General features: G+C 39.6%; 1 protein-coding gene and 1 long non-coding RNA gene across 3 annotated transcripts in view; one reads left to right on the top strand and one right to left on the bottom strand.

The window, feature by feature from the left end:
- LOC127354389 (complement C3-like) overlaps nucleotides 1–13,456 on the bottom strand; it is a 31,508-nt gene extending 18,052 nt beyond the window's left edge. For both annotated transcript variants that reach the window (XM_051384268.1, XM_051384269.1), the window contains exons 1-17: nucleotides 13,291–13,456; nucleotides 12,336–12,531; nucleotides 12,012–12,174; nucleotides 11,716–11,795; nucleotides 9,651–9,745; nucleotides 6,760–6,842; nucleotides 6,022–6,109; nucleotides 5,767–5,869; nucleotides 5,485–5,605; nucleotides 5,101–5,216; nucleotides 4,572–4,718; nucleotides 3,222–3,321; nucleotides 3,003–3,097; nucleotides 2,700–2,885; nucleotides 2,329–2,484; nucleotides 1,089–1,218; nucleotides 877–942 (exon numbers count right to left, since the gene is read on the bottom strand). In XM_051384268.1, the coding sequence (XP_051240228.1) occupies nucleotides 877–942; nucleotides 1,089–1,218; nucleotides 2,329–2,484; nucleotides 2,700–2,885; nucleotides 3,003–3,097; nucleotides 3,222–3,321; nucleotides 4,572–4,718; nucleotides 5,101–5,216; nucleotides 5,485–5,605; nucleotides 5,767–5,869; nucleotides 6,022–6,109; nucleotides 6,760–6,842; nucleotides 9,651–9,745; nucleotides 11,716–11,795; nucleotides 12,012–12,174; nucleotides 12,336–12,531; nucleotides 13,291–13,367 (2,002 nt within the window). In that variant the 5' untranslated portion in view covers nucleotides 13,368–13,456. The remainder of the gene's footprint in view (nucleotides 1–876; nucleotides 943–1,088; nucleotides 1,219–2,328; nucleotides 2,485–2,699; nucleotides 2,886–3,002; nucleotides 3,098–3,221; nucleotides 3,322–4,571; nucleotides 4,719–5,100; nucleotides 5,217–5,484; nucleotides 5,606–5,766; nucleotides 5,870–6,021; nucleotides 6,110–6,759; nucleotides 6,843–9,650; nucleotides 9,746–11,715; nucleotides 11,796–12,011; nucleotides 12,175–12,335; nucleotides 12,532–13,290) is intronic.
- A 581-nt stretch (nucleotides 13,457–14,037) lies between these two features.
- Nucleotides 14,038–25,847, top strand: LOC127354413 (uncharacterized). The gene is made up of 5 exons (XR_007881539.1): nucleotides 14,038–14,241; nucleotides 14,946–15,108; nucleotides 15,889–22,439; nucleotides 24,247–24,340; nucleotides 25,093–25,847. It is a non-coding gene; the product is annotated as an uncharacterized LOC127354413 (long non-coding RNA).
- The last annotated feature ends 80 nt before the right edge of the window (nucleotides 25,848–25,927 follow it).

The raw sequence follows: 25,927 nt of genomic DNA, 5'->3' as shown, positions 1-25,927 counted from the left end.
ACCAGCTTTGTGTAACTTTTGGCATATTGTGCTTTTGAAATTGTATTGTAGATTGATGATGCTCATGAATTTATTTGTCAATGTGTGAATGATTTGTAATGCGCAGTGATTTCATAGCGCTGTCCATGGTAATGAAATGAGCCTCGGTGTCTGTGTCAGCAGCGTCACGGGGTGACATTCTGGGTGACCTAATTTTATATTTCCAGATTTTGGCTTTAGAGTACGTTTACTTAATTTAAACTATGTAGCCTAAATGGTCTGCAGTTTTGTGAAGTTAATGTTGAGAATGTTTCTTGTTGCGGGAATGTTATTGACGTTATGGTCTATTTGTTTACATCCCTGTCATCGTTAATTAAAGGATTGCACTTGTTAAACCCTTTCAATTCATCCTACTGTTGCTTTTTTCCGCGATGATTTATTTTCTCGGCGGTGATGGCTGAGGTGAAGGCCCAGCTGTAGTGCTCACGGTTCGCCACTGATACACCTAGTATTTCATATAAAAAATACTGGTTCTGATTAAATAGGAAATAATGGTAAAACACTAGACAATTTATGTCTATATATGTAGATATCCTAATTAGTTGTTAGTAAGGTCATATAGTAATGTTAGTATAATTTCCTTGCTATCACCATTACCCAATTAATTGCATAGTTTATCATCCACAGATATAATTCTTGCTATTTTGATTATTATATGATAATTTATTTAATTTATATACTTTTAGTATATGGTAGATTCATAAATATTCTCATATTCCATGAGTATTGTGAAAGTCAAAGACACACGATGGCCAGCTTCAAACATTTTAAAAAACCTGAACTATGTGGCAGAAGATGACTTAATATGTGGTTATTGGGTAGAGTCGTGGTTCTTACCTAAACTGGTGGTGACCTCCATTATAGTGTTTCTTCTTCTCCTGCTGGGCGCTGGACATTTCAATTCTGGAAATGCAACACAGACTAGTTTTTAACAGAGCCAAACAAGTTTGGTGATAATGAATAAGAAAACCCCAAACTTCTACACCCACTTTGAGACAATAGCCAAAAGAGGGGTATGTTCAGGGGAGGGAAGAGTAAAGTAGTGTCACCTAGTCTATAGGGAGTCCCAGAGGCCGTGCTGGACTCGAACAACAGCCCAGCATCATAGAACACACTCATGCTGTCCTTTCCTCCACCTGGTGTGCAGCCTGTGTCATACTTCTCTACAATGTCCCACACCTGAGCAAAGTGGAAGTCATTAACACACAGATATACAAACAAACAAGGATATAAGTTAAACAAGTAAACTCACAGTTTTGATATGACATTACAAATATTGACTCATGCAGTGTATTTGCTGTAGGACAAATGTATATTAGATATTACTTGAAGCAACAGGCTAACAAATAATAATTAGAAATATTTTTTATAAATTTAACTGTAAGATAGGTGTTACCAGAGTAGATCAAAAGTAGGAGGCAGACTCAGGACGTTGTGGTGTAAGTCCCTTTGTGTGGGCATTTATTCAAGTGCTTCCCAAAAGGTGAAAAGCAACAAAAAAAAAACAACTAAACATATTTACAAAAAACTGAGGAAAAATCAACTCATACTAGATTGAAATTAACAGCACTTGTCTAAGCCGCAATCTATCTCTCCCCCTTCCTCTCGCTTCCCCCAAGAGAACTGATCCTTATGCATTTCTTACCTGTCTGAAGACTACACGTGGATTAAACCATCCTCACTTCAGGTGGTATTATTTAGAGATATCTTTTACCAAGACACAAGCTTCAATAAACGTCATTACCCATTATATCAATCAAGTTTCCTATGGTGCTTGAATGTAACATCAACTCAATATTCCCCAGCATTCATAAAATGAGAACGAAACAGAATTATATATACAACTTATTCCCCCGTTAACTTGGGACATCTTATTCATTTAACCGGCACATTGGCTTTCGGCGTCAGGTAAGATACATACTGAAATAATTACACTTTATATGTGCTAAATTCGAACGAAATATATGATGAAACGAACAATAAAAATTACTGAAAAAAACAACCTTTGCCTGTCATTATTGCTGTAACCTTGATTGATGGATGTTGAAGATTATAAAGAAATAAGGCTGAACACAAAACAGACCCGGGATAGTAGTGCGCACAGTCGTTACCGGCTGAAATGAATTCATGGTTAATGTAAATGAATAACCAAAAGGTGTACAAATTAAACAGGTAACCTAACAAGTAAATACCTAAATAAATAAGCGACAAAGGAGAGAGATGAGTCTACTTTTTCACATGAACTTCTTTCAAATATGTTTTAAGATAAATATGAAATAAAGAAATAACCTTTTTCTGTGTGAGGCGGTGCTTGTTGTTTAGAATGTAGACGCCTTTGTCAACTGCCACCAGACCCACTGTGGCTTCTGGGTCTCCAGTGACCTTCAGAAGAAACCTCTTACGAGGTTCATACGATGTAACAGGTCTCGATTGTTCCAGCTTCAGCTAAATGTGAGGGGGAGGTCAATGAATGAGCTATGCAGTTTTGTAAGTAGTTAAGTAGTTAAATATATAAAAATATGTCCTAGAATTATACAGATAACTTTATCCCTTTGTGTGTGTGTGTGTGTGTGTGTGTGTGTGTGTGTGTGTGTGTGTGTGTGTGTGTGTGTGTGTGTATTGTTTGCCCACTTAAACTCTGTCAGTGTTGTGTGTCTCACCGAGCCCATGCAGGAGTCCTCGACATCCACCCACACAGAATCTGATACCACTTCATTGTCATTTGTATGGTAGTAGGCTAAGATGCGGAATGATGGCAGCATTTCTTTGGTAATGGGAACCATCATGGAAATCAGTTGTTCTGTCTTGTAACGGCCATATGACACCAGCTGACCTCTACTCAAGATCTAGGGACACAGATTTACACATCAGCACTTATCCAGCATGAGTACTACACCGAATGTTGAAAGCATTGCAAACACCCATGCATGTGCAAAAAAGCACACATGTACGGGGATCCTCACCAGGTATGTCATGTCAGATGGTGTAATTTCCATCGGGGGTATGTAGAAGTTGACTTTCCGTCTTTGTCCTAATTTCACCTCTGCTCCATCCACACCTGCGAAAATGACACGTTGTGCTAAGTACCAGACACTGCAAAGATCTAGTGAATGGCACATACTTTGACACTTCCACCACCATGAACCCCCTTTTTTAAATTATTATTTCAGGATGTTCCTCACCTATGTGGATGTACTTGTTGTTTTTGGTGATATATGGGAGAGCTACCATGGTGGCTGATGCTTGTCTTTCAGGTGTAATACGATCATCAGCGGTATTTGCCTGCAATTAAAGACACACACACACACATACACACACACACACACACACACACACACACACACACACACACACACACACACAGGTAAACATACACAAACAATTAAATACAGAGTAAGTCTATCCTATTCTATTTGGGCCTTGCCTGGTATAGCTTGGCCTATCAATATAAATATAATAACAAAAGACAAATACTGTAGAAGAACTGACAATGTTTTTCAATAGTACAACACAAATCTGGCCATCACTGCCAAATGCAAAGTTTTTGAATCTAGTATTATTTCATTTCAGTGCTACATGAAATGTTGACATTTAAAGGGGAACTTGGCAACTCTAGCCATTTCTTCGCTGGTTTTCACTTTTGTCGTCGCATGTTTTCTCAACGAGCTCCCCCTACAGCTCTGGGACGTATATTTCAAAACACTGTCGTAAAAACCTCACTTGCGGCACCCTCCTCCCCCTTTCTACCGCTGCTGATGTGCATTTGTTGCTGGGCAACTTTTTTGTGTGGAGCAATGTCTACCGAGGTGGGTAATACATTATACGCAGTATCATAGAACATTGCGTTTATGTGGAATTGCCGTACAGCAGTTCGTGTTTCTTGCTCGTTCTCGCTTCTCACGATACTTCCTATTTCCAACTTAACAGGACGGTAGTCAGTTGCAGTTGCAAGGTTGGTTTTCCACCTGGGGACGCTAGGGGGAGCGGGGAAAGTCACCATTAACACCGGAACAGACCATTTAACCATCCAAATGATTTCTAAACAGGTTTATTAAGTTGAAATAGTTGCCAAATTCCCCTTTAATTAAGGTAAAAAGTCAGTGTGGTTTCTTTTTTTAAGGCACTTGAAATTAACATCCACAATTCATCAACTCAAACTACAAATAAACTAGTTAGTAATGGAAAAGAAATGTCTACTTTGATATCAAAGAACAACATTAGCATTCATTTAGAGACCTGTTTATTGCCACCTGTCAAATTCAAGGCCAATTTTAGCTCCTTTAAGCTGTGTTTTGGTATCCACCAAGTCTGGAAAAATGTATCTATTTAGTTTGAACATGCAGGACTACAGTATTTTTATCATTAATACTGTACAATAAATGTGTGAGCAGCAGAACCTGTGAGCTTAAGCAAAAAATCTGCACAGACCTGTTGAGCTGGGTGAGCTCTATTTGAGTTCAACAAGTGAATATCAAAAAAGGTGATTAATGCAAACAGTAATGCAAAAAGGCTGAAACATTTCAGGAACTTACGGTGATTATCAGTCTGCCAGTTGTTCCGTCTGTATTGATGGTAAGTCTTGCAATGCCATTGGCTCCAGTGCGGCCCTCCTCCGGACTACGATTGACTACCACTGTAATACCTTCTGCTGGAGAGCCATCAGGATTAAGAACTTCAACCTGCCATCATTGACACAAACAGCTGTCAAAACTATCATCACTGATGTTTTATTGAAACACATTTTAAAATGAATAATTGTCAAATTAATGTTTTTATTACAGGATCTAGTGAGCCAAATTGTTAAAATAATTTCTCTTTTTCTCTGCAATATCATGTCCGTTTGTGAAAATTTGCCTTGGCATTATAATGAAACTCTATAAAAGCATTGCACTAATCAATTATAGTTATTAAAGGAGTATTAAAAGTTAGTATTATTATATATTTTTGATGTTATACTGTAATCTGTGTTTTCAAGAGTGTGAAATTCAGTGTTTCAAATGAGTGTATTTCAGTATTGAAATGTATTCTGTAAAGGATTTTTTTCCTTAAATAGGTGTTTACCGTAACATCAAAGGACATTCTTGGTTTGTAATATTTGGGTGTTTTCGTGAAGTGGATGCTGTATGGTGAATTTACAATCTGGATATCTTTCAACTCTGCCTCCACCATTTCACTACCTGTGAGTTGGTGCAGAAACAAAAACACATTCACATACAAACTGGTTACAAGACTATTTTTTGACCACTTTCTACTTGATTAACTGAAACAGATCGCTTCATTTTCTTTTTTTTACATTTCATTTATGTTTGGGAAATTTTGGACACAAATAATACATCTTTATTTATATTTATTTATAAATATATGATTATTTGGGCTACTGAATTAGTGTGAATCACACATAAACACATACTGAACAGCGACAAACACAAAGTCTCTTTTTCTTACCGCTCTCCGTCAGCACTCTGACAGCTACAAATATGGAACTCCTCACCAGGTCTTGGATGTTTCTGAAAGTGTCTGTGATGTGTTCTCTCTTCAGTGTGACCTTTCCTTCACCTCTTAAGACCTAATGTCACATAATACAAAAAAACCTGTTAAAATACTGTCAGTGAACAGTTTGAGGGACTTTTATAAATCTAAATTCTTGTCCGCCAGAGTTTGACCAATCAGCGGGCATAGAGATGGCCAGAAATACAGTAAAATTGTAAGTATGTGCACATTGCTCACCTGCACATTCTGTAGAGAACTTGGAAAGCTATTCTTTTGGCCCTCTTGTATAACCCCAAACAACACGTAGGCCATACCATTCACCTCTTCACCAAATAGATATCTAAAACCATAAGAGAAGGACATGTTTAAGCCCACAATTAAATTAACCACCAACACAACCTCTGACCATCACTTTTTATTATCTCCTCCAATTAATTTACCAATTACTGTAAAACTGGCCTCCTGAGCCACAAAACAAAAACCTTCACATACGTAGCTTTGATGTCCACTGAGAGCTCTTCACTGTCCACATAGAAGAAAGGGCTCTGTGGTATCAGTTTCACCTCAAAACTGGGCAGCACTGAAAGATAAAGTTATTTGTGTGTTTGTAGATAGATAGATAGATAGATAGATAGATAGATAGATAGATAGATAGATAGATAGATAGATAGATAGATAGATAGATAGATAGATAGATAGATAGATAAAATTAGTAAAAGTAAAATACTTTTGTCTGGGCAGAGACAGATTAATGGTAATGTGTTTTATTGTAATGAATTTAATGATTATACCAGTGTTTACACACTGTTTACACTGGCATGTAGATGTGTTCAGGGTGGGACTTATCAGATGTGAGGTTTGGTGGAGATTGAACCATGTACACTCAAGTTATAACAACTTCCTGTTTCATGGCCAAACATGAAATTCAACGCCAAGCCATTTAACCAGTCACCAAGAGCACAACTTTTAATTGTGATGGTCTGTGAAACGTGCCTTGGGGGCTGCATTGAGGGGGCATGGTCAAGCCATGTTGCCACGTAAATTTTAGCTTCCTCTGAATTTTGTGTAATAATAGTAATAGTATTAAATAAATTGTGCCCAGTTAAAAAGCAATCATCAGGTCTACGGTGATCACTTCAAAAAATCTGGATTCCTTCCTTATATCTGGAAGATAAGTCCCAGCTCAAAAACATTCCAGATACATTTAAGGGATATTTGGGAGGGACTTACCATATTCTTTGACCTCAAACTCTGCAGTGTAGCTCTGCTGTGGGCTGTCTGTAAACCTCGCCACCACCTTCCATAGTCCAAAACTACACACAGGCACACACAAGAACACACCTTTCAAAAATAAAGCAACACGTTATACACCAGCACATAATGTATAAACCACGCTGTGAAAATATCATTTAAATCAGATGATGATTTCCATAGAAGGCTTACTTCCTGTTTCCAGTAGGTGATGCTATGACTTTAGCTATTTAGATGTGTTCAGGGTAGGACTCCCACTGTGAAGTTTGGAGCGGATTGGATTATGTACACTGAAGTTATGACAACTTCCTAGTTAATAGCAAAACATCAATATTCAACACCACACCACGGACATGCCCATTCAACCAAAGGTCACGAATTGTACAACTTTCCATCATGAAGGTCTTAAGACTGCATTGACCAAATTTGAAGTCAATCTGATCAATTGTCAAGGAGGATGCTGTAAAGATATAAAGCCTGTAAATGCAAAAATTATTATAAAATTCAAAATGGCAGACTTCCTCTGGGGTTTTGGGTATGGCTTCAGAAGGTCATGATACATGTGCCTACCAATTTTTGTATATCCTGGTGGAACGTGGTGCCAAGGCTACTACATTGAAATTTTAGAGGGGAACTATGGAGCCATTTTGCCACACTGCATTAAATTCACCTTGTGGAACCACCCTTAAAGGAGGGAAAATTATGGAAGGGATAATGTCCGACGAGGTGTCCATTATCAGGAATCTTTGGACAACATAGAGGCCATTAGTTCCTGATTATGGAAACCTCGAGGGGAATTATCCTGCTTATAACCATGCTCACTTGCCAAAGAAAAAGAAATAAGATCATTATTTTATATTTTTGTGTGTTTTTTAAAAATTATGTTAAATGCTATATTCCATTTCTACCATTAGATGCTCCTAAATGTTACACACTGGACTTTTAAGGTATTATTGTTTTAAATTCAAGTAGTACGGCCATCGTAGGTGAAAATTGTAAACACAAGATTATATCACTGCTTAACCTTTACAAACTGTTCATATCCAATGCCTTCCCAGTATGGTCCGGGTCAAATTTGATCCGGTCCAAGAAAGTCCTCATAAAAAGTGTCTATACCATATTTTGAACTACAGATCTATTTAGAATATGTAAATAGCCTATCTTACATTAATAAATTAATTATTAATCCTTAATTTATGATTTTAGATAGCATGAGAGTGTATTTTAGGTTCTAGACCTCTCATTTTTGGAGAAAAAAACACCTATATCACACTATATCATGTCGTATTTTACCTAAGACATGAAAACATAAAAGCCATAATGATTTAAATATATTTTATTACTAGTGAAAATGGCAAGAACATTCTGGAACTGTTATAATATAACCACACCGCAACCATTGGACTCTGTCCTTACTGCAATATCATTATATTAACAACAATTATTAATATTACTTTAAAATTAACATCCAAAACACAACACATAAAACATGTTTGTTGCAAACTAGTCAGTGCATTCAATGCAGTAGTAGGAAACTTTGCACTCTCAGCTTCTTCATCGTGGAAGATCTGATCAAGGACCTCTTGAAGAGTGAGTCTTGCTGCCATGACCTCTGTACCTCTGCCACTGAAAGGGCAGCTCTGGTACCTTTTATAATCTTATTAACCCCAGCCCCCCTCCTCCAAACACACACACACACACACACACACACACACACACACACACACACACACACACACACATTGATTTGATTCCAATTAGTCTATTTTTAGATTATATTGTTACATTGCAGGTGCAGATGCATGTCTCTGTGTCAAGGCACCTTCTGACCTCTGTATGACCTTCTTATGTGCACCATATATGACCACTGATGCTGTTGTACTATTTCCCTGTTTCGAGGTCCCCCCCATGGCCCCCCAAGACCAACATGACCACCTGGGCGAATAGTTATTGTGACAGTGTCAAGGTCTGTTGCCACTGTCGCATAAAAATACACACAGATACAGTTTCACATTTTCAAGATTCCCTAGAACAACCATTTTCCTTGATTTGACCCACTCTAGTGGGTCTAAAATCCATCTCACTAGATCTGGGTCAAATTTGACACGGAACAGAAATCTTGTAGCACCTGTGCAAAAGTGTAACATTTTTAAATATTTCCATTTTTGTGTATTTTGGGTCTCTTTAGGAAAATTCATCAATTTCAGATTAAAAGAATGACATGCAGGGTATTTTTACTGTTGTGTCAAAAAGGGTCAATTTTGACCCGAACAGTATGTAAGGGTTAAAATAATGTCTCACTAGAGAACAGTTACTGATCCAGAAACAGAGCAAGAACAGTGTTCAGATCAAGTCTACTTTATGATATATGATTAAAGGAAACTGGGACATATTAACAAGCAGAGGTGGCTGCAGCACCCTTTAAAATCTGGCATAACACAGTCCCTCCAGGAAGTGGTGATGTTGCTTTCTCTCAGCACCCCGAACTTTGCACTGACATACAGTAGCCTACTGCTTCAAATGTTCTAGTCAAAATCAAAATTGTGTTGCAAAAATGATTATTCCTACACTATTGGGGGATCATATCTCAATCACAATATCTGTCAATATAATTGCAATGTGGTATTTTTACCATATCGTGCAGCCCTTCAATTTTCACTGACAAAATATGTAAAATCATGAAAATGTGAAATAGTTTTGGGTCTGTCCCAGAATATTTACCCCATCTCCCAGCTTTCTAATTTTATCTTTTAACCTGCAATGGCCATATGCTGCCATAGTTATGCATAAACTGTAAATTCACTGCTCAACAACAAAAGGTATAGAAATATAATTGATAAAATCAGATTCAAATAAGATCAAATACTCACCTAACAATTTCAGGAAGTGTGTACTTTCCAGAGAAGATCCCTGATTTCAGAGAGACTGCAGTACGAAATGGTAGTAGAATTATGCCTTCAGGGGTCTAGAAATAGACAATATTGAACAAATTAATTCAGTAAATCCATGCTATGTCTACAATCTACACTACAATCCATGAGCCTGGTCAACGTTCAATGTGCAACTCAACCACTAGAGGGAGACATGCATTTATTTCTTACAGTAAGTAATGGTACAGGTGTTACTGGGGAAACACAAAACCGATATTTTGATCATTTGTAGGGAAATTATTAGGGACCGAGCCAGCGACCGCTGGAGGTCCCTATTGTATTTGCTAGAATTGTTTTTCTTACCTATTATTTTTAGCCCCCTTCGACTGCATTTTTGCCCCCTGAACATATACTAAAACTCAATTTTAATTAGCAAAGTGGTCAGGCCTGGTGAAAATGGGATATTCTATGCGTCGCTTTCGGGTTGGCCACTAGGTGGCGCTACTATCATAAAAAATGCGTTTAGGCTAATAACTTCTGCATAGTTTGTCGCACATACAAAAACATTATATCCACACGTTCGGTGAATGGAGCTGAATCTCCCCATATAGGCCACGCCCACTTCTGCCTATTTTTGTTTTTGCTAGAGCGCAAAATGTCCATAAACTACTGTTTGGTGTTCCTCCTATGTGCTTTGTCCGATTCGCACAAACTTTTTAACGAAGCATCTGGACACCATCATGGCAAAAAAAGTAATTTGAAGAATTTTGATATTTAAAATAATACGCACACTATAAAATTAGCACTTCCTGTAGATTTTTTGTCAAAAAACGAAGTGGACCATTTCTCCACACTGGTATGTCCGATTGACACCAAGCTTGGGTCCATAGTTCCACCTGTCTTCCTTAGACATCATGCACAATTTCAGGCCATCGCCACAGGGTGGCGCTCTTTAAAAGGAAAACGTTTATATCTCCGCATCGGCAAGTGTGATTAAAACGAAACTTGGTACAATGATTCCCCATGGCTTCCTGAGGCTCGCTAAAAAATGTGCCAACAATCCGCCACAAGGTGGCACTCTGGTGGCAGGGTAAATCACTCTGCAGAGACCGTAATAGTTGTGAATGGGAAATTCACAGGGCACGTGCGCCTGTAGTTCACATACCAAAAATCGTGTTTGTCGTGTTTGTTGTGCCCCTTACAGTATTTCAACAAAGCAGCCCCGGCACCACGTTTTACCAATATGTACGAAACTCGGTAGGCATGTGTAACGTCCCAAGACGTACAAAAAAGCCTCTTGGACCCATACCCTAAACCCCACAGGAAGTTGGCCATTTTCATTTTCATTTTCACTTTCGTCAAACTTTTCGCCTTGTATTTGAACGAATTCCTCCTAGAGAATTTATCGGATCTGCTTCAAAATTAGTCAGTACAGTCAACATATGTTGTTGATTAAAAGTTGTGCTATTTGTGACTGTACATTGAAGGGCGTGTCCATGGCGTGTCGTCAGAGTTGGCCAGATTGAATCGAATGTCAAACTGTGATGCCATTTCCGGCTTCTATTTTAACTAAATCCTCCTACAGATTTTTTTCGGATTGACTTCAGATTCGATCAATGCAATCTAGACACATTGGTGATCAAAAGTTAATCAAATATTTACTGTGCGTCAAACGGCGTGTCCATGGCGTGGCACTGAATTTCCCAGTTTCGCAGTGGAGAGTCTCACTATGAACGCAGAAGTCTTTTGCACGGTGTCTGAAACGCATGACGACGTAGAGCGGTTTCCCTTGGCTTCCAGCAATGAGGGCTTGGGCGTGGGGTGACTTGGTGTGGCGCGGCTGCGGCAGGCAACCACCGTGCTAGCCCCGACGTGGGGAGATGGTGAGGTCCCGCCCAGCGCTGCTTGCAGCTTTAATTTACTGTTTAGAATTTGTGTTATCACCCATCACAAGACCCAGTTACAGCTGATTATATAATATAACATTCAATTCAATTCAATTAAAAAAACAAAAAAGAATTTCCCCATTGGGGATAATAAAGTTATCAAATATAAAATACAATACCACAATCTCAATGTCAATAGTTTGGAGTCCGATCTCTGTGGACTCCATGCGGGGCGTCAGTGCAAATACCCTGAAACGAACTGACATACACAAAGAAAGAGGTTCTTTTTTGCTGCAGAAGGACAATCTATATTGAGTCATTGACAATTCCACTTATGTTAAAAGAAGGGTTCATTTTACTGCATTTTACTGTTCAGTTGAGGAACTGATGGAAATAGATAGGGTGGCATGTTTCTATGGTAATCCTCATAGAAGTAGGAGAGTTTTTTTCAGCACTGATGGAGCATTGAACTCACCATCGCTGTTGGGGGTATAGAGGGTCTTGTCTGTCTGGATGAAGATGTACCCAGACTGGAAGGACACTAAGACGACTTTCTCCAGCAGTCGGTCAGGGAACCGAGCTTGCAGGTACACATACTGTTTAATGCTGGGATCTTTGTTGAAGTCACCAGCTGGGATCTGAAACCAGCATGTAGAGACACAGTCAGTGCATGTAGAGCAGAACGTGGTCTGACAGGTTATAACATGTACATTTATGGTTTTTGACCTCTTGTTGGTCGTCATGATAGAAAATGAAGCCAGTAACACATACTGTACATATCATACAGTATTTCATTTACCGTTAATTTTCCAAACTCCTGGAAGTTGTTTGCTGTAGTGAGGGTCACAGATGTGGTTGCCAGTTCTTTGGTTTTGGTTGGATGATTCATCACTTTGATATCGACCCTGATGTCTCCTCCTGTGCAGTCTTGACACTCCACAAAGATGTTTTCTGGTGTTCCTACCCGCAACAAGTTGGGGGCAGACATCACCTGCCTGCAGAGCAGCAAGACGAGAAAGAAGAGAGATAATGGAAAATCAGTCTACATTGAGCAGAAACATGCTGTTTAGGATGCACTGATGATATGTTCTTAATGTATTTATTTTAGGCACTATAAACACATACATAATAATAGAGGGTCTTAAGAGTGGATCTCTTAAGAAGTAGTTCCCTGCTTTGTGTGTGACTCCTTTTAAATGAAAAATATATATATTTTCCCCCTTCTGCCTTTACTTATTGTGTGACCCCTTAGGTTTATCTTGGTATCCTTTGGTGGGTCTTGGGTCCCCAGGTTGAGAGGGTCTGTCCGTTAAAGTTTCAGTTCCCCCAAATTATCAAACCGGTATTTGCTCAGAAGAGGACCATGAACAGCTTGGACAGACAATCAGTGACCTATTATCTTGATTAAGATCCAGCACTGGATCAATACAACATTTCATCATGACTCTAGACTCTGTTTGCTGTGTCTGTTGTAATGTATCACTGTGCAAACTCTGAACTAAATTCAACCAATTTACTGGCATTCTGTATAAAACTACATTATCTTAACTTATCTGACACACACTGTAAACCGGACTGCAGTTCCTCAGTTTGTAAGACACAGGTGATTACATGGGAGTTAAATTAATGTAGCCACACACTTGATGTAGACATGTAGAGAACCCCTGATATTGTTGCCCCTCCTGTTACAGTTTAACTAATAACAATTCGAAAAACAGGTAGCACAAACAAACAATATATATTATTATACTCACAATGGAGCTCCATCAGCCAGAGAAGTGAGCGAGGCAAAGGCCAGAGAGGCCACAAGCCACAACAGAGTCCTACTCATCCTTCTGCCTGATCTGCTGTCAATGTAGACTGTCACTCTGCAGCACCCTCCTTATATCCACTCTCCTCCCTCCTGCATCTCCACTTCACCTGGCTACTGCCTCACCCATCCTCCTCCCAAAGTGTCTATGCACTAAAAAAAAGGGGGAGATGGTGGATTGTCCAATGTACAAATATGCAGTTTATACTACACAATTCATTGTTTCTTTTTCATACATATTGTGATTAAGAAGGAGGGAAAAAGTATCCCATTGGAAAGCATTGCAGGAATGTAGGTCGCCCAGTTTTTTATCCAATGCCTGTACACTAGCTAGTAGAATGCTTGGCAGAGAAGCTCCATGTGGCTGGGATGGCAGCTGGTGTTTGATCCCTCCACATTTAACTCAATGTTTCTACTGTTGTTGAGATGGATGCAGAGATGGTCTTTTGTCTACACCGATCAGCCATAACATTATGACCACCTGGGCATTCTGGTGGTCATAATTTTAAACATGTCAAACACCGGCTGCCATCCCAGCCACATGGAGCTTCTCTGCCCAGCATTCTACTAGCTAGTGTACAGGCACATTCTTAATCACAATATGTATGAAAAAGAAACAATGAATTGTGTAGTATAAACTGCATATTTGTACATTGGACAATCCACCATCTCCCCCTTTTTTTTAGTGCATAGACACTTTGGGAGGAGGATGGGTGAGGCAGTAGCCAGGTGAAGTGGAGATGCAGGAGGGAGGAGAGTGGATATAAGGAGGGTGCTGCAGAGTGACAGTCTACATTGACAGCAGATCAGGCAGAAGGATGAGTAGGACTCTGTTGTGGCTGGTGGCCTCTCTGGCCTTTGCCTCACTCACTTCTCTGGCTGATGGAGCTCCATTGTGAGTATAATAATATATATTGTTTGTTTGTGCTACCTGTTTTTCGAATTGTTATTAGTTAAACTGTAACAGGAGGAGCAACAATATCAGGGGTTCTCTACATGTCTACATCAAGTGTGTGGCTACATTAATTTAACTCCCATGTAATCACCTGTGTCTTACAAACTGAGGAACTGCAGTCCGGTTTACAGTGTGTGTCAGATAAGTTAAGATAATGTAGTTTTATACAGAATGCCAGTAAATTGGTTGAATTTAGTTCAGAGTTTGCACAGTGATACATTACAACAGACACAGCAAACAGAGTCTAGAGTCATGATGAAATGTTGTATTGATCCAGTGCTGGATCTTAATCAAGATAATAGGTCACTGATTGTCTGTCCAAGCTGTTCATGGTCCTCTTCTGAGCAAATACCGGTTTGATAATTTGGGGGAACTGAAACTTTAACGGACAGACCCTCTCAACCTGGGGACCCAAGACCCACCAAAGGATACCAAGATAAACCTAAGGGGTCACACAATAAGTAAAGGCAGAAGGGGGAAAATATATATTTTTTAATTTAAAATATGTACAGTATGTGTTACTAGCTTCATTTTCTATCATGACCACCAACAAGAGGTCAAAAACCATAAATGTACATGTTATAACCTGTCAGACCCCGTTCCGCTCTACATGCACTGCTTGTGTCTCTACATGCTGGTTTCAGATCCCAGCTGGTGACTTCAACAAAGATCCCAGCATTAAACAGTATGTGTACCTGCAAGCTCGGTTCCCTGACCGACTGCTGGAGAAAGTCGTCTTAGTGTCCTTCCAGTTTGTGTACATCTTCATCCAGACAGACAAGACCCTCTATACCCCCAACAGCGATGGTGAGTTCAATGCACCATCAGTGCTGAAAAAAAACTCTCCTACTTCTATGAGGATTACCATAGAAACATGCCACCCTATCTATTTCCATCAGTTCCTCCACTGAACAGTAACATGCAGTAAAATGAACCCTTCTTTTAACATAAGTGGAACTGTCTGTGACTCAAAATAGATTGTCCTTCTGCAGCAAAAAAGAACCTCTTTCTTTGTGTATGTCAGTTCGTTTCAGGGTATTTGCACTAACGCCCCGCATGGAGTTCGCTGGTGACCACCTGGGCATTCTGGTGGTCATAATGTTATGGCTGATGTGGTGCAGATTGTAGCTAGTGTTTATCCCCTCCAACATTTGAAAACCTCAAGCAACCTAGCAAAGTTGCAAAGTTAGCAGAGAGTTTACAAAGTGGTGAGTTGATCATTTGCCTATCTGGTCTTTTCAAGCAGTCTTTTTCTGAGCTGTCATGTTGCCAAACCACACTGTGAAGCAGCCTGTCATGACACTCTCAATGGTACTGTAATAACAGTTCACAAAGGTTTTGGTACTCATACCAATTGAGTACCAACTGTAAAACTCCATAAACCAATGGGTGACGTCACGGTAGGTTCACACTTGGTTCTGACACCTTTCTATCAGAACCAGCATTAACTGTTTCAGCAGTTTGAGCTAGCTCGTCTGTAGGATCGGACCACACAGGCCAACCTTCACTCCCCACGTGCATCAATGAACCTTGGCCACCCATGACCATGTATTCCGTTCTTTTCCTTCCTTGGACCACTGTTGATAGGTACCGACCACTGCAGACCGGGAACACCCCACAAGAGGTGCAGTTTTGAAGATGCTCTGACCCAGTTGTCTAGCCATCACAATTTGGCCCTTGTCAAAGTCGCTCAAATCCTCATGCTGCCCATTTTTTCCTGCTTCTTAACTTTTAATTCAAGCAGTTTTATGAAATTCAATTTATTTTTAGGAAATAAAGATTTGCCAGTATCTTGAAATGTTTTAATTAGGTGTGACTTAAAAAAACACAAATAAATGAATGAATTTAATTAATTTAATTGCACAAAACTACAATTTAAATATAGGTAGTATAAACTCCCCCAGTGAAGGGCTTTTTAAAGTGTATGTGAAGATGTCTGTGATGTTTAAACCAAGAAATGAGAAACTGTTGACACTTTCAACAGATGACCTACTGATGGGAGGAGTGTGATTTCCTCTGATCAACAAAGATATCTTTAGTCTTATTGACATTTAGGAAGGTTATTATAATGGTACAATACAGAAAAATTTAATGTTAGTTCATCAGATAGTAACTGAATATACAGAAGACCTTTAAGTTGACATATCAGTAAACATGATTTTAATACGTGCAACCGATGTATATTTTTCATGTTAATCCAATTTTTGTTACGTTGTGTGCCAATACAAACACACTAACACATGATTTCCCAGCAGCAGTTGAGAAACTGCTATCTGATCTGAGGAAAAAGATAAACAGTAGAAAATCAATGAGGGTTTAAATGTTTGACTAACCTCGCAGCAGCTAACTGCAAAAGTACAGATCATGTTTTTAAATTCTGTCTTTTCTGAGCCTGCTGAATCAGTATAATTACACATAATCAAACATACTGAACATCATCAAATTCTGAAGTTGTATTATATATAGCCAAATATTTAGATTTACATTTCTACATGAAATGTCCTTTGATTGGGTGTACGTTATTTTGGCATTATACTTTTTCATGGATTCAAGGTTATTTCATTGTCATTTAAATTTGGATATAGTTCCCTTTATGCTACTTTTAAAAACTACGTAAAAATTGATTTCCGGGTTATTAAAACTGAAAGGACACTCATGAACCCCTTTTTTGGCATTTATTTCTATATAACAACAACAATGACACAACAATTGTTTGCCTTGCTGGCCACGGGATTTTGGCTCCTAATAGCCAAAAAGCAATACAGTATTCTTATTTTATGGTATAAAATTGGCAAAGATCTCAGAATTTACATTACAATAACATTTAGAGGGGCTTCTTTCACCCAAAAGGAGGTGAGGGCTTGACGCAAGGCCAAAGTACCCGGATGGGCTGCTCTCATCTATTGCTTGGTGGGGGTCTGGCCTTGCTTTGTGGTGTTGGCTGATGGGGTAATATTATAGTATATAATTTAGCTTTTTTTTTAAGTTAGTAACTTTACTCCAGTTGTTACTTAAGAGTGCCATTTAATTCACATATATTATAGAGTGCACTTTCTGTGGATTATCAATAGGAAACCAAATGGGCAGTTATCACCATTCATAGCCATAGTGAACCTTCAGTTGGCAAAGTTCAAAACGTCTGCCTTTACATTTGTATGTTGTACTTTAATTGGTAATCTTCCATTTTTCTATTTAGGACTAGTTTATTTATTACTCATATTTATTTATTACCCTTTTAGACCTTACATGCAGCAGGCTGTAGTAAATATGCTTTAGAAGGATCAAGGCCTACTAAAAAAAGGAAGCTTCATCTGTGTAACTCCTGCAAAAAATAGACATTGTGTCTTTTCCCTAAACTTTTAATCTGGATGATTCATTATTTTCTTTTTTTTTTCAAACGTATGATAAGTTCCAGTTCAGCCAAGAGCAGCAATAGTGTTGTCTTTATTCTACAAGTCCAGAGTCCTATTTGCTATTTGGATGTGAACAAAGTTTGTTTGATTAGTAGCCTATTAATGAAACTAGGCCACACCAGAGAGCAGATTGTCCTGATAAACAACAGCTTTCTGTTTTTTTAACTGATGACATACATAGTACTAGATTAGGGGTCACCAACCTTTTTGAAACTGAGAGCTACTTCCTGGGTACTGAGTCATACAAAGGGCTACCAGTTTGATACACTCTTCTGAAATAACAAATTAGCTCAGTTTGCCTTTAGTTATATATTATTATTATGATTAATGATACTCATCTATGTGAAGACACTGATCATGTTAATGATTTCTCACAATAATTATCAATAATGACTTAACAAGGTGGGGAACAGATAATATCAATATTCAATACTTTATTTCTATTAATCTCAGCAATTGTTTAAATTTTCAGATGATCACTTCTACAACATTTCATAGGAAAAATGTCCCATTTTCACTAGCCACTAACAAACACTTTTAACAAATCATGAACTATGTTGCACCATGTTTGAAAAAGTTATCAATTATGTAATGTTTAAGAACAATCAACTTATATATTTTTAAATAAATCTTAACACATTTTGAACTAATGACCAAATCTGCGTCATTTTCAACAAAATTATATCTGTTACATTTCATGAACACACTTTTGAATTGAACACAATGTTTCAGTATTTTAATTCAACTTTGCCATGTTGGCACTGACAACATCTGGTATCTGCTTCTTTGTTAGTGGGAAGACTGGCATTGCATGCTGTTCATCAGTGTATTGTAATCTGGTGTGTAACCTGACACTGCAACTCTGAGTGAGTCTTGCAGATGTGCATCAGTGAGGCGTGTTCTGTGTTTGTTCTTGATGAAGTTCATGTCAGAAAACACTGATTCACAGAGATAGGTTGAACCAAACAGGCTGGCAACCTTCATAGCTGCTGTGAATACACCACTGTACGGTTCTGTGTCAACAAGGCACCAAAAGTTTGGTGCAGCCTGGTAGGCTTTGAGGTGGAGGTAATTTTGCAATGTTACGATTTCAATCTGCACCAGTCCAGCATCCAAGTTGAACGTTGCACTTAGTTGCTCAGCAATGCATGTTATGTCCACGTTCATGAAAGGATTGGAGATGAATGACACACATGGCTCAAGCTGATCAAGGTCACAGAACCTATTCTCAAACTCTTGCCCAAGTCTGTTTATGACTCGACAGTACTTTTCTGCAACATTGTCAAATATCTCAGATGCAGAAGCATTGTCTTTCAGCACCGAGTGCACAGAGGGGAAAGTGCAGCACCTTTTTTCCAGCAGGGGTTGTAGCTGATTGCGTGGTCTGTCCCGGGACCATGGTCTCTGGCACAGACCAGTGGTCACTACCACTAGGTGCGCTAAAGACACTGGTCACGACCAGAAGATTATGATCTCTGACATTTATCCAGCTAACAGTGCTGCCAAAATGACCAAAAGGAATACTAAAGGTCCTTCACATACCACAGGGACCACAGGGCAGATCACTGAGGAGTTGGTCAGGACCAGTATCTTTTGCGCCCCTAGTGGTTGTGACCACTGGTCTGTGCCAGATACCAGATGGCCTGTGCCACAGAGCAACTGGTCGCAACCAGTGTCTCTAGCGCCCCTAGTGGCAGTAACCACTGGTCCGTGCCAGAGACCATGGTCCTTGGACAAACCACAGAATCGGCTACAACCCCTTCTCCTTTTTTCTCTGTAAATGCACAGAGAAAATGTTCATCTTGTATCTATCATATCAACAACAGTCTTACCTTTACCTTGCAGCTCGCAGTTCAAGTGGTTTAGTTTAAACCATGCAAGGTCAAGTGTCCACTCTGTGTCCTCTAGAGCGAGACGCCTTCGCCTTTGGACTGCATGGACTCTTTGATTTCACCCAAATGTGACAAAAAACTAAGTAAAACTCGTCCTCTGCTGAGCCGTCGGATTGCTGTGTGTAGCAGCAGGTCACCATATTCAGCTGACATCTCCTCCAATAGCACCTTCAATATCCGGTGCTGTTTCGCTTTGGAGCGGGTGCTGTTTATGATTTTCACAACGGGAGTCATCACATGCCCAAAGCCGATCACTTTTGCACAAATCGCCTGCTGGTGATTGATGCAGTGGTACTTCAGAAATTTTGGGAAGTCTGGGTCACCTTTACAGTGAGTGATGAAACCTGTATGTCGGCCCATCATAGCAGGAGCCCCGTCTGTAGTCACCGCTACCAGCTTTTCCAATGGTACCTTTTTCTGCACGAAAAACTCCTTCACAGCCTGTGAATGTCAGCCCCCCTCGTAGTTGTCTTTAGGGGCAGTAGTGTCAGGAGTTCTTCTTTTGTGGAGATATCATCAAACACCATCCAGATAAAGACCAAGAGCTGCGCTGTACTGCTGCTGTCCATGGACTCGTTGCACTGGATGCTAAACCACCTGCACTTCGTCAGATCCCAGTCCAGCTGAGCCAAGTTACCGGACATAACTGACACTCGTCTAGCCATCATAGATGCCCCCAGTTGGACATCGGAGAGAGTGGCGATTCGATCAGTTCCATTTTTCTAGTCTTTAAGTACAGTGTTAGCAATAATCATTAATGCTTCTTTGACAACTTCTCCGTCTGAAAATGCCTTCTTCTTCTTTATCAGAAAATATGTAGCTCTAAATGAGGCTTCGGTTGCTTTTTGGGAGTCTTTCGCCGGCCTCGTGAAAAAAGACTGCTGCTTACCCAAAGCTGCCTTTAGCTCACGGGCTTTTTCTGCCCATAGCAGGCTGCCCGGTGGGTAGTTAGCATGGTAGCTTTTGTGACACGTAATGAAGTGTCTCTCAACATTGTGCCGCTTTGCCGTCACTACAGTCGCCCCGCAAATGAGACACACGCAGGTTTCTTTCACAGAAGTAAAAAATAACTCTTCCTCCCATTCACTGTGAAAATGACATGTTTTCTTTCTTTTTTCTGCCATATTTTTGGGATAAGAAACCGCATTCAACTCCCAATCTTTGCTGCGCCCGTGAACGCTGAAGTTTTGTCATGCACACAATACTGACCTTTGACCTTTGACCGGCAACACGTGCACTGGAACGTGAACATGTGGAGGAATGTTATGTTCAGTGATGAGTCCAGATTCTGCCTACGGCAGCTGGATCGTGAGGTCAAAGTGTGGAGAAGATGCGGAGAACGCCATGCTGATTGCTGCACCGATAGAATAACATCTTTTGGTGGAGGCAGTGTGATGGTGTGGGGCGGCATCTCCCTCACTGGAAAAACAAGGCTTGTCATCATTCTAGGCAATCTCAATGCAGAGAGCTATAGAGATGAGATTCTGCAACCAGTGGCAATCTCATATCTCCACAGTCTGGGACTGAACTCTATCCTCCAAGATGACAGCGCTCGCCCCCACAGGGCAGGGTTTATAAGAGACTACTTCCAGAATGTGGGAGTGGAGAGGATGGAATGGCCTGCCAGTAGTCCTGACCTCAACCCCACTGAACACTTGTGAGATGAGCTTGGGCGTGCTGTTCGTGCCAGAGTGACCAACACAACCACGTTGGCTGACTTGCGACAAATGCTGGTTGGAGAATGGGATGCCATCCCACAGCAGTGTGTGACCAGGCTGGTGACCAGCATGAGGAGGAGGTGCCAGGCTGTTGTGGCTGTGTATGGTTCTTCCACACGCTACTGAGGCTCCTGTTTGTGAAATGAATAAATTGTTATTGCCAATATGTCTTGTTTCTTCAAACTTCAATCATCCAATCCACCAAACACCAAACGAGTCAATGGCAGAATAAGCTGTTTGGCATTGGCAGAGAAGATTTGGCAAATTTTTCATGGGCGCAACCCACATACTCAGCTCTGCTGCTCATCCCACAAGTGCATGTTCCTTACAAATGGGGCACCATTTGAAAGGGAACTAAACAGGCTTTCCAACGGTATAAGATGCATTGTTACCACAGAGAAATAATCAACCAAACACAAATTTCTTTACTTTTTGTGCTAATTTTAGACATAGCAAGATAGACATGATGGACATACAATCAGGGAACCATAACATTTTTACAATGAGTCAGAAGTAGAAATTAGTAGGGTAAGTGTAGGTAAGGTTGGTGTGTTTGCAGGTTGGTGTGTGGAGGATTACATGTGTGGCGGACATAAAGAAAGTTAGTAAAACACAGTGTTAAAGTTATAGTGATATTATATATCATGTAACAACAATATTGTTGTTGTAACAACAAATGTTGTTACATGATGATTACATGTAATAATGATTTCATGTAATAATGTAGTCATAAAATATTAATTGATAATACACTAATAAATATTGTAATACAATATAATAATAACCATGATCAGAATTATTCTTGTATTTATAGAGCAAACGGAGCAATGACGAGTGGCCAGTCTGGACCAAGGCGAATAACTAAAAGTAAAAGAGAGAGAGAGAGAAGAGAGAGAGAGAGAGAGAGAGAGAGAGAGAGAGAGAGAGCTGTTGGCGCATCTGATTGGCGCAGATGGGACACGTGGCCAGGCTTATTTGCATATGGGCCGGCAGGTGAGCGTGGGAGAAAATAGTTTCAGGTATGCCGCGAGCACACCGATCCCTGACCGCCGGATTATGAATTTAGGATCTTGCAGTGAACCAGGAGTCACCACAGGACCCTCAACAACCGCCAGGTAACTAAACTACCACCGAATTTATCACATTGATCTCTGAAAAGAAAGCAACAGTTAACCCCTACAAGTCGAGCCTCAACCGAACCCTCGTCTAAGCGTCTTCACGGTCAGAGAGCCTGCAGCAGCTCCTTCTGTTCTCTCACCGATCAGCGGTTTCACCTGTCACTTCCCCTCACAGGCTCACCTGAGCTGAGAGGGCGCCGGTCGAACCGGTGGAGCAGGACGTGCTGCATTCCGCCAGTGCACACACACACACACACACACACGCACGCACGCAAGCACACACACACACACACACACACACACACACACACAAGCATCCGCCTGTGGCAATATAAAGCTTCGGTGGGTGTGTCGGTGTCGGTGTGATTAGTTTATCGAGGATTTAGTTGAGAAAATTTTGCCTTTTCAGCGTCTGATTGAGGTAAACAGCCTGCACCCGTATGGTGAAAGCACATGTGGGGTGAGTTTAGTGGATTTCTTCATCAGAGTATCTTCTCCTTTCTACCAGGACTTATTCTGTAGTTTTGTTTTCCGTGTAAACGTATTACATGGCGGGCACAGTAAAGGTGGAATTATTATTGTAGATTCTCAAGATATTTTGCACACCGTTTTATTGCATATAGTGTATATATTTTCCATTATAGTCTTATATTTTATACACTTCTGTACTTTCTTGCACTGCATTCCCCTATGCTGCTATGTCTGACTTGAATTTCTCCTACAAGTGATCAATAAAGCAACATTATTTACCACCTTCTTTAACTGTTGAGCATTTCAGAGCTGCAATCAACAAATGTTGTCATTACTTTGCTCATTATTATAATTAATTGCAATAATAAAATGTACAACATAGATTGTCATAGAACAATGACATTGCATCTTCCTAGACCACAATATCACATCTTCAGTTATCTTCAAATGTCTAAAACCTAATTTTTTTTTTTTTTAAGAGCAGAACATTCTTACAGTTAAATAGTTTTGTTCTGTTGTTATTGATTTATGTTGATAGATTAATAGTCACAATGTTTCAGCTCTAATGATTTTTCTTGATTGATTATGCTCACACAGTATTCTATAAATCAACATTTCTTCTCTTTCTACCTCCACTACGTTCAGTGTATGACGTTGTGTAGGGCCTTTTGCAATAATACTTCAACACCCTTGTAAAATGAAACGCTATCCCATAAAACAGCTGGGAAAACCTGTGTGATACACACACACACAACAGAAACATTGCTGTTTGTTAGAGAAGTGTTGACCCACCTTCAAGTCCAAATTTTCTGGTGTAAATTTTTTATATATTTAAGAATGTTTAAAAAGAAAGAGAGACAGAAAGATTATTATTTTGAAAAAATGATAAATTGCCATTTTCTTTATCAAGTAGAATTATTATTATTTAGTCTCTCATATGGCTTTATGCATATACCAGAGATGGTGGTTTCTCCACTGTCTTTCTTATTTATACAAGTGAACATAAACACACACACACACACACACATACACACATACATACATACATACATACATACATACATACATACATATATATGATGTTGTTCCTGGGAACTGTTGGAGCCACTCCCCCAGTTTGGGGGTCACTGCCCCGAGTGCTCCTATTACCACGGGGATCACGCTCGCCTATATATTGAACTGCCATTTTTTTTGTGTGGACAAATAAAATGTGATTTCACACAGACCTCACCTCTTAGATAAAGCTGACAAACCTAAATTATCTTTGCTTTTCCTCGTGTACATAAAATCTTGGACAGTGATAAGACCCAATTTTTTTCTTTTTTTTCCCCAGATGCTCCATTGTCATTGCTGTGAATGGTGTGTTGGTCCATATGTGAGAACACAGGCCACACAGATCTGATCAATACTTTAAATTCCTCAGGGAGGTGAGTTCACAATAGGCATGTCATGACTATGACATGACATGAGCTCATCCGTGTGTAGCTGTTTGCTATTATGGATATTTTTGTAACCTTTTGGTTTCCTGTGGGCTGAGGGCCGGATTAAAGCCAGGACTGTCCAGTTATCCTGGTTGAGTTTAGCCGAAACTTGGTTTCATGAAAGCAGCGGTGGAGATTTATTATTCCAGATCAGACTAACATGCCTTATCTGTTCATTACAATCAGAAACCAATGTTTTTATTACACATTTCATGTTCTTATGTATGTCTTTGCATTTTTTTTACAATAAAATATCACAGGTTTTACATTGTTACCATTATTGTTTTTATCATGATATTGTTACTTTTATATTTAATTTACAATAATATATGAATAATTAGTCTTTGTCTTTGTCAACTTTTTAAGTGACTTAAAAATCTAATTCATTTATCAAACACACAAAGATTCCTGAGTAACATATTAACCTCCACTGCTCACTTTTAAGGCAAAAACTTTGCACAAACAGTTAATTTGTGCAAAGTAACAAGTAACTCCTTGAAGGGTTTAATTATGACAGTTTCAATTAAGAGAAGTGGTTAATAGGTTATGCTTTTGATTTAAAAGTGGGAACTTTATTATTACAAACCAAAGCATTACAGAGACTTTATTTGACATGCTGCAGGTAATCATCAATGGTTTTATCTGGAGTTATACATTTACTGACCCCTTTGACAGACTGTGTGCTATTCCCTCCCCAGCTGTTTGTCACCATGGCGATGCAGGTGATAATCCCACCTACAGTGTCAGTGTTTGTGTCCACCGTGCTGTCCCTGCTCAGCTTGGCTCTGCTGCTGCTGCTGTGTGTCATCAGGAAGAAAAGACGGATGGAGGGAATGTACAGGCCCAGTGCCGAGGAGAGGAAACAGACAGGAGCAGCAGGATCTGAAAAACCTGGCCTGCCTCTACCGTTGCCCAAAGAAGAACGCCTCATATGATTGAACATATAAAAGTGGTGTTGCACACTTTCACCACGCTGCCGCTGTATAAACCTGTGGATCTATACCTCCTGTTTCTTGATGTTGCTCTGCTGCTGACCTCTGGGATGATGCATGTTTGTGTTTTGCACCAGAAATATTCAGACACACTAAACACTGTTGGTGACAAGAAATAGACTGATCAAACTATATATCACCTGTCTCACTGCATGGAAAGAGGAAATGCATGTACCTTAACTAAATAAGTCACTCCCTTTATTCTGCCACATAAGGAACATGAGGTGAAGTATGTTTTGTATTTGTACAGATGTCAGTGTATTTTACTGTACTGTGTATTTATATAATAAACATTGTGTTTTACACGTTTTCCGGTTATGAAGGGTATTGATTAAAACACAGATGATGACTGTGATGCACATTTATGTGGAGCTCTGAGAATTTCTCAATTTCTTAAACATAAAAATCAATATGTATGGTACACAAGCTTTTCTGTTAATAAACCAGGAATGTGCACACTATGGCTCTCTTTCTGTCCCTTGTCTTGAAGCATTGAAGGCAAAGGCTCAAAATGTTTAGTTTATGCCGGTATAGGTTATCC

Source organism: Dicentrarchus labrax, unplaced genomic scaffold, assembly GCF_905237075.1.
Source record: "Dicentrarchus labrax unplaced genomic scaffold, dlabrax2021, whole genome shotgun sequence".
In the NCBI taxonomy this organism is placed as follows: Eukaryota; Metazoa; Chordata; class Actinopteri; family Moronidae; genus Dicentrarchus; species Dicentrarchus labrax.
The sequence above is the reverse complement of the archived record's forward strand: the minus strand, read 5'-3'. Positions and strand labels throughout refer to the sequence as shown.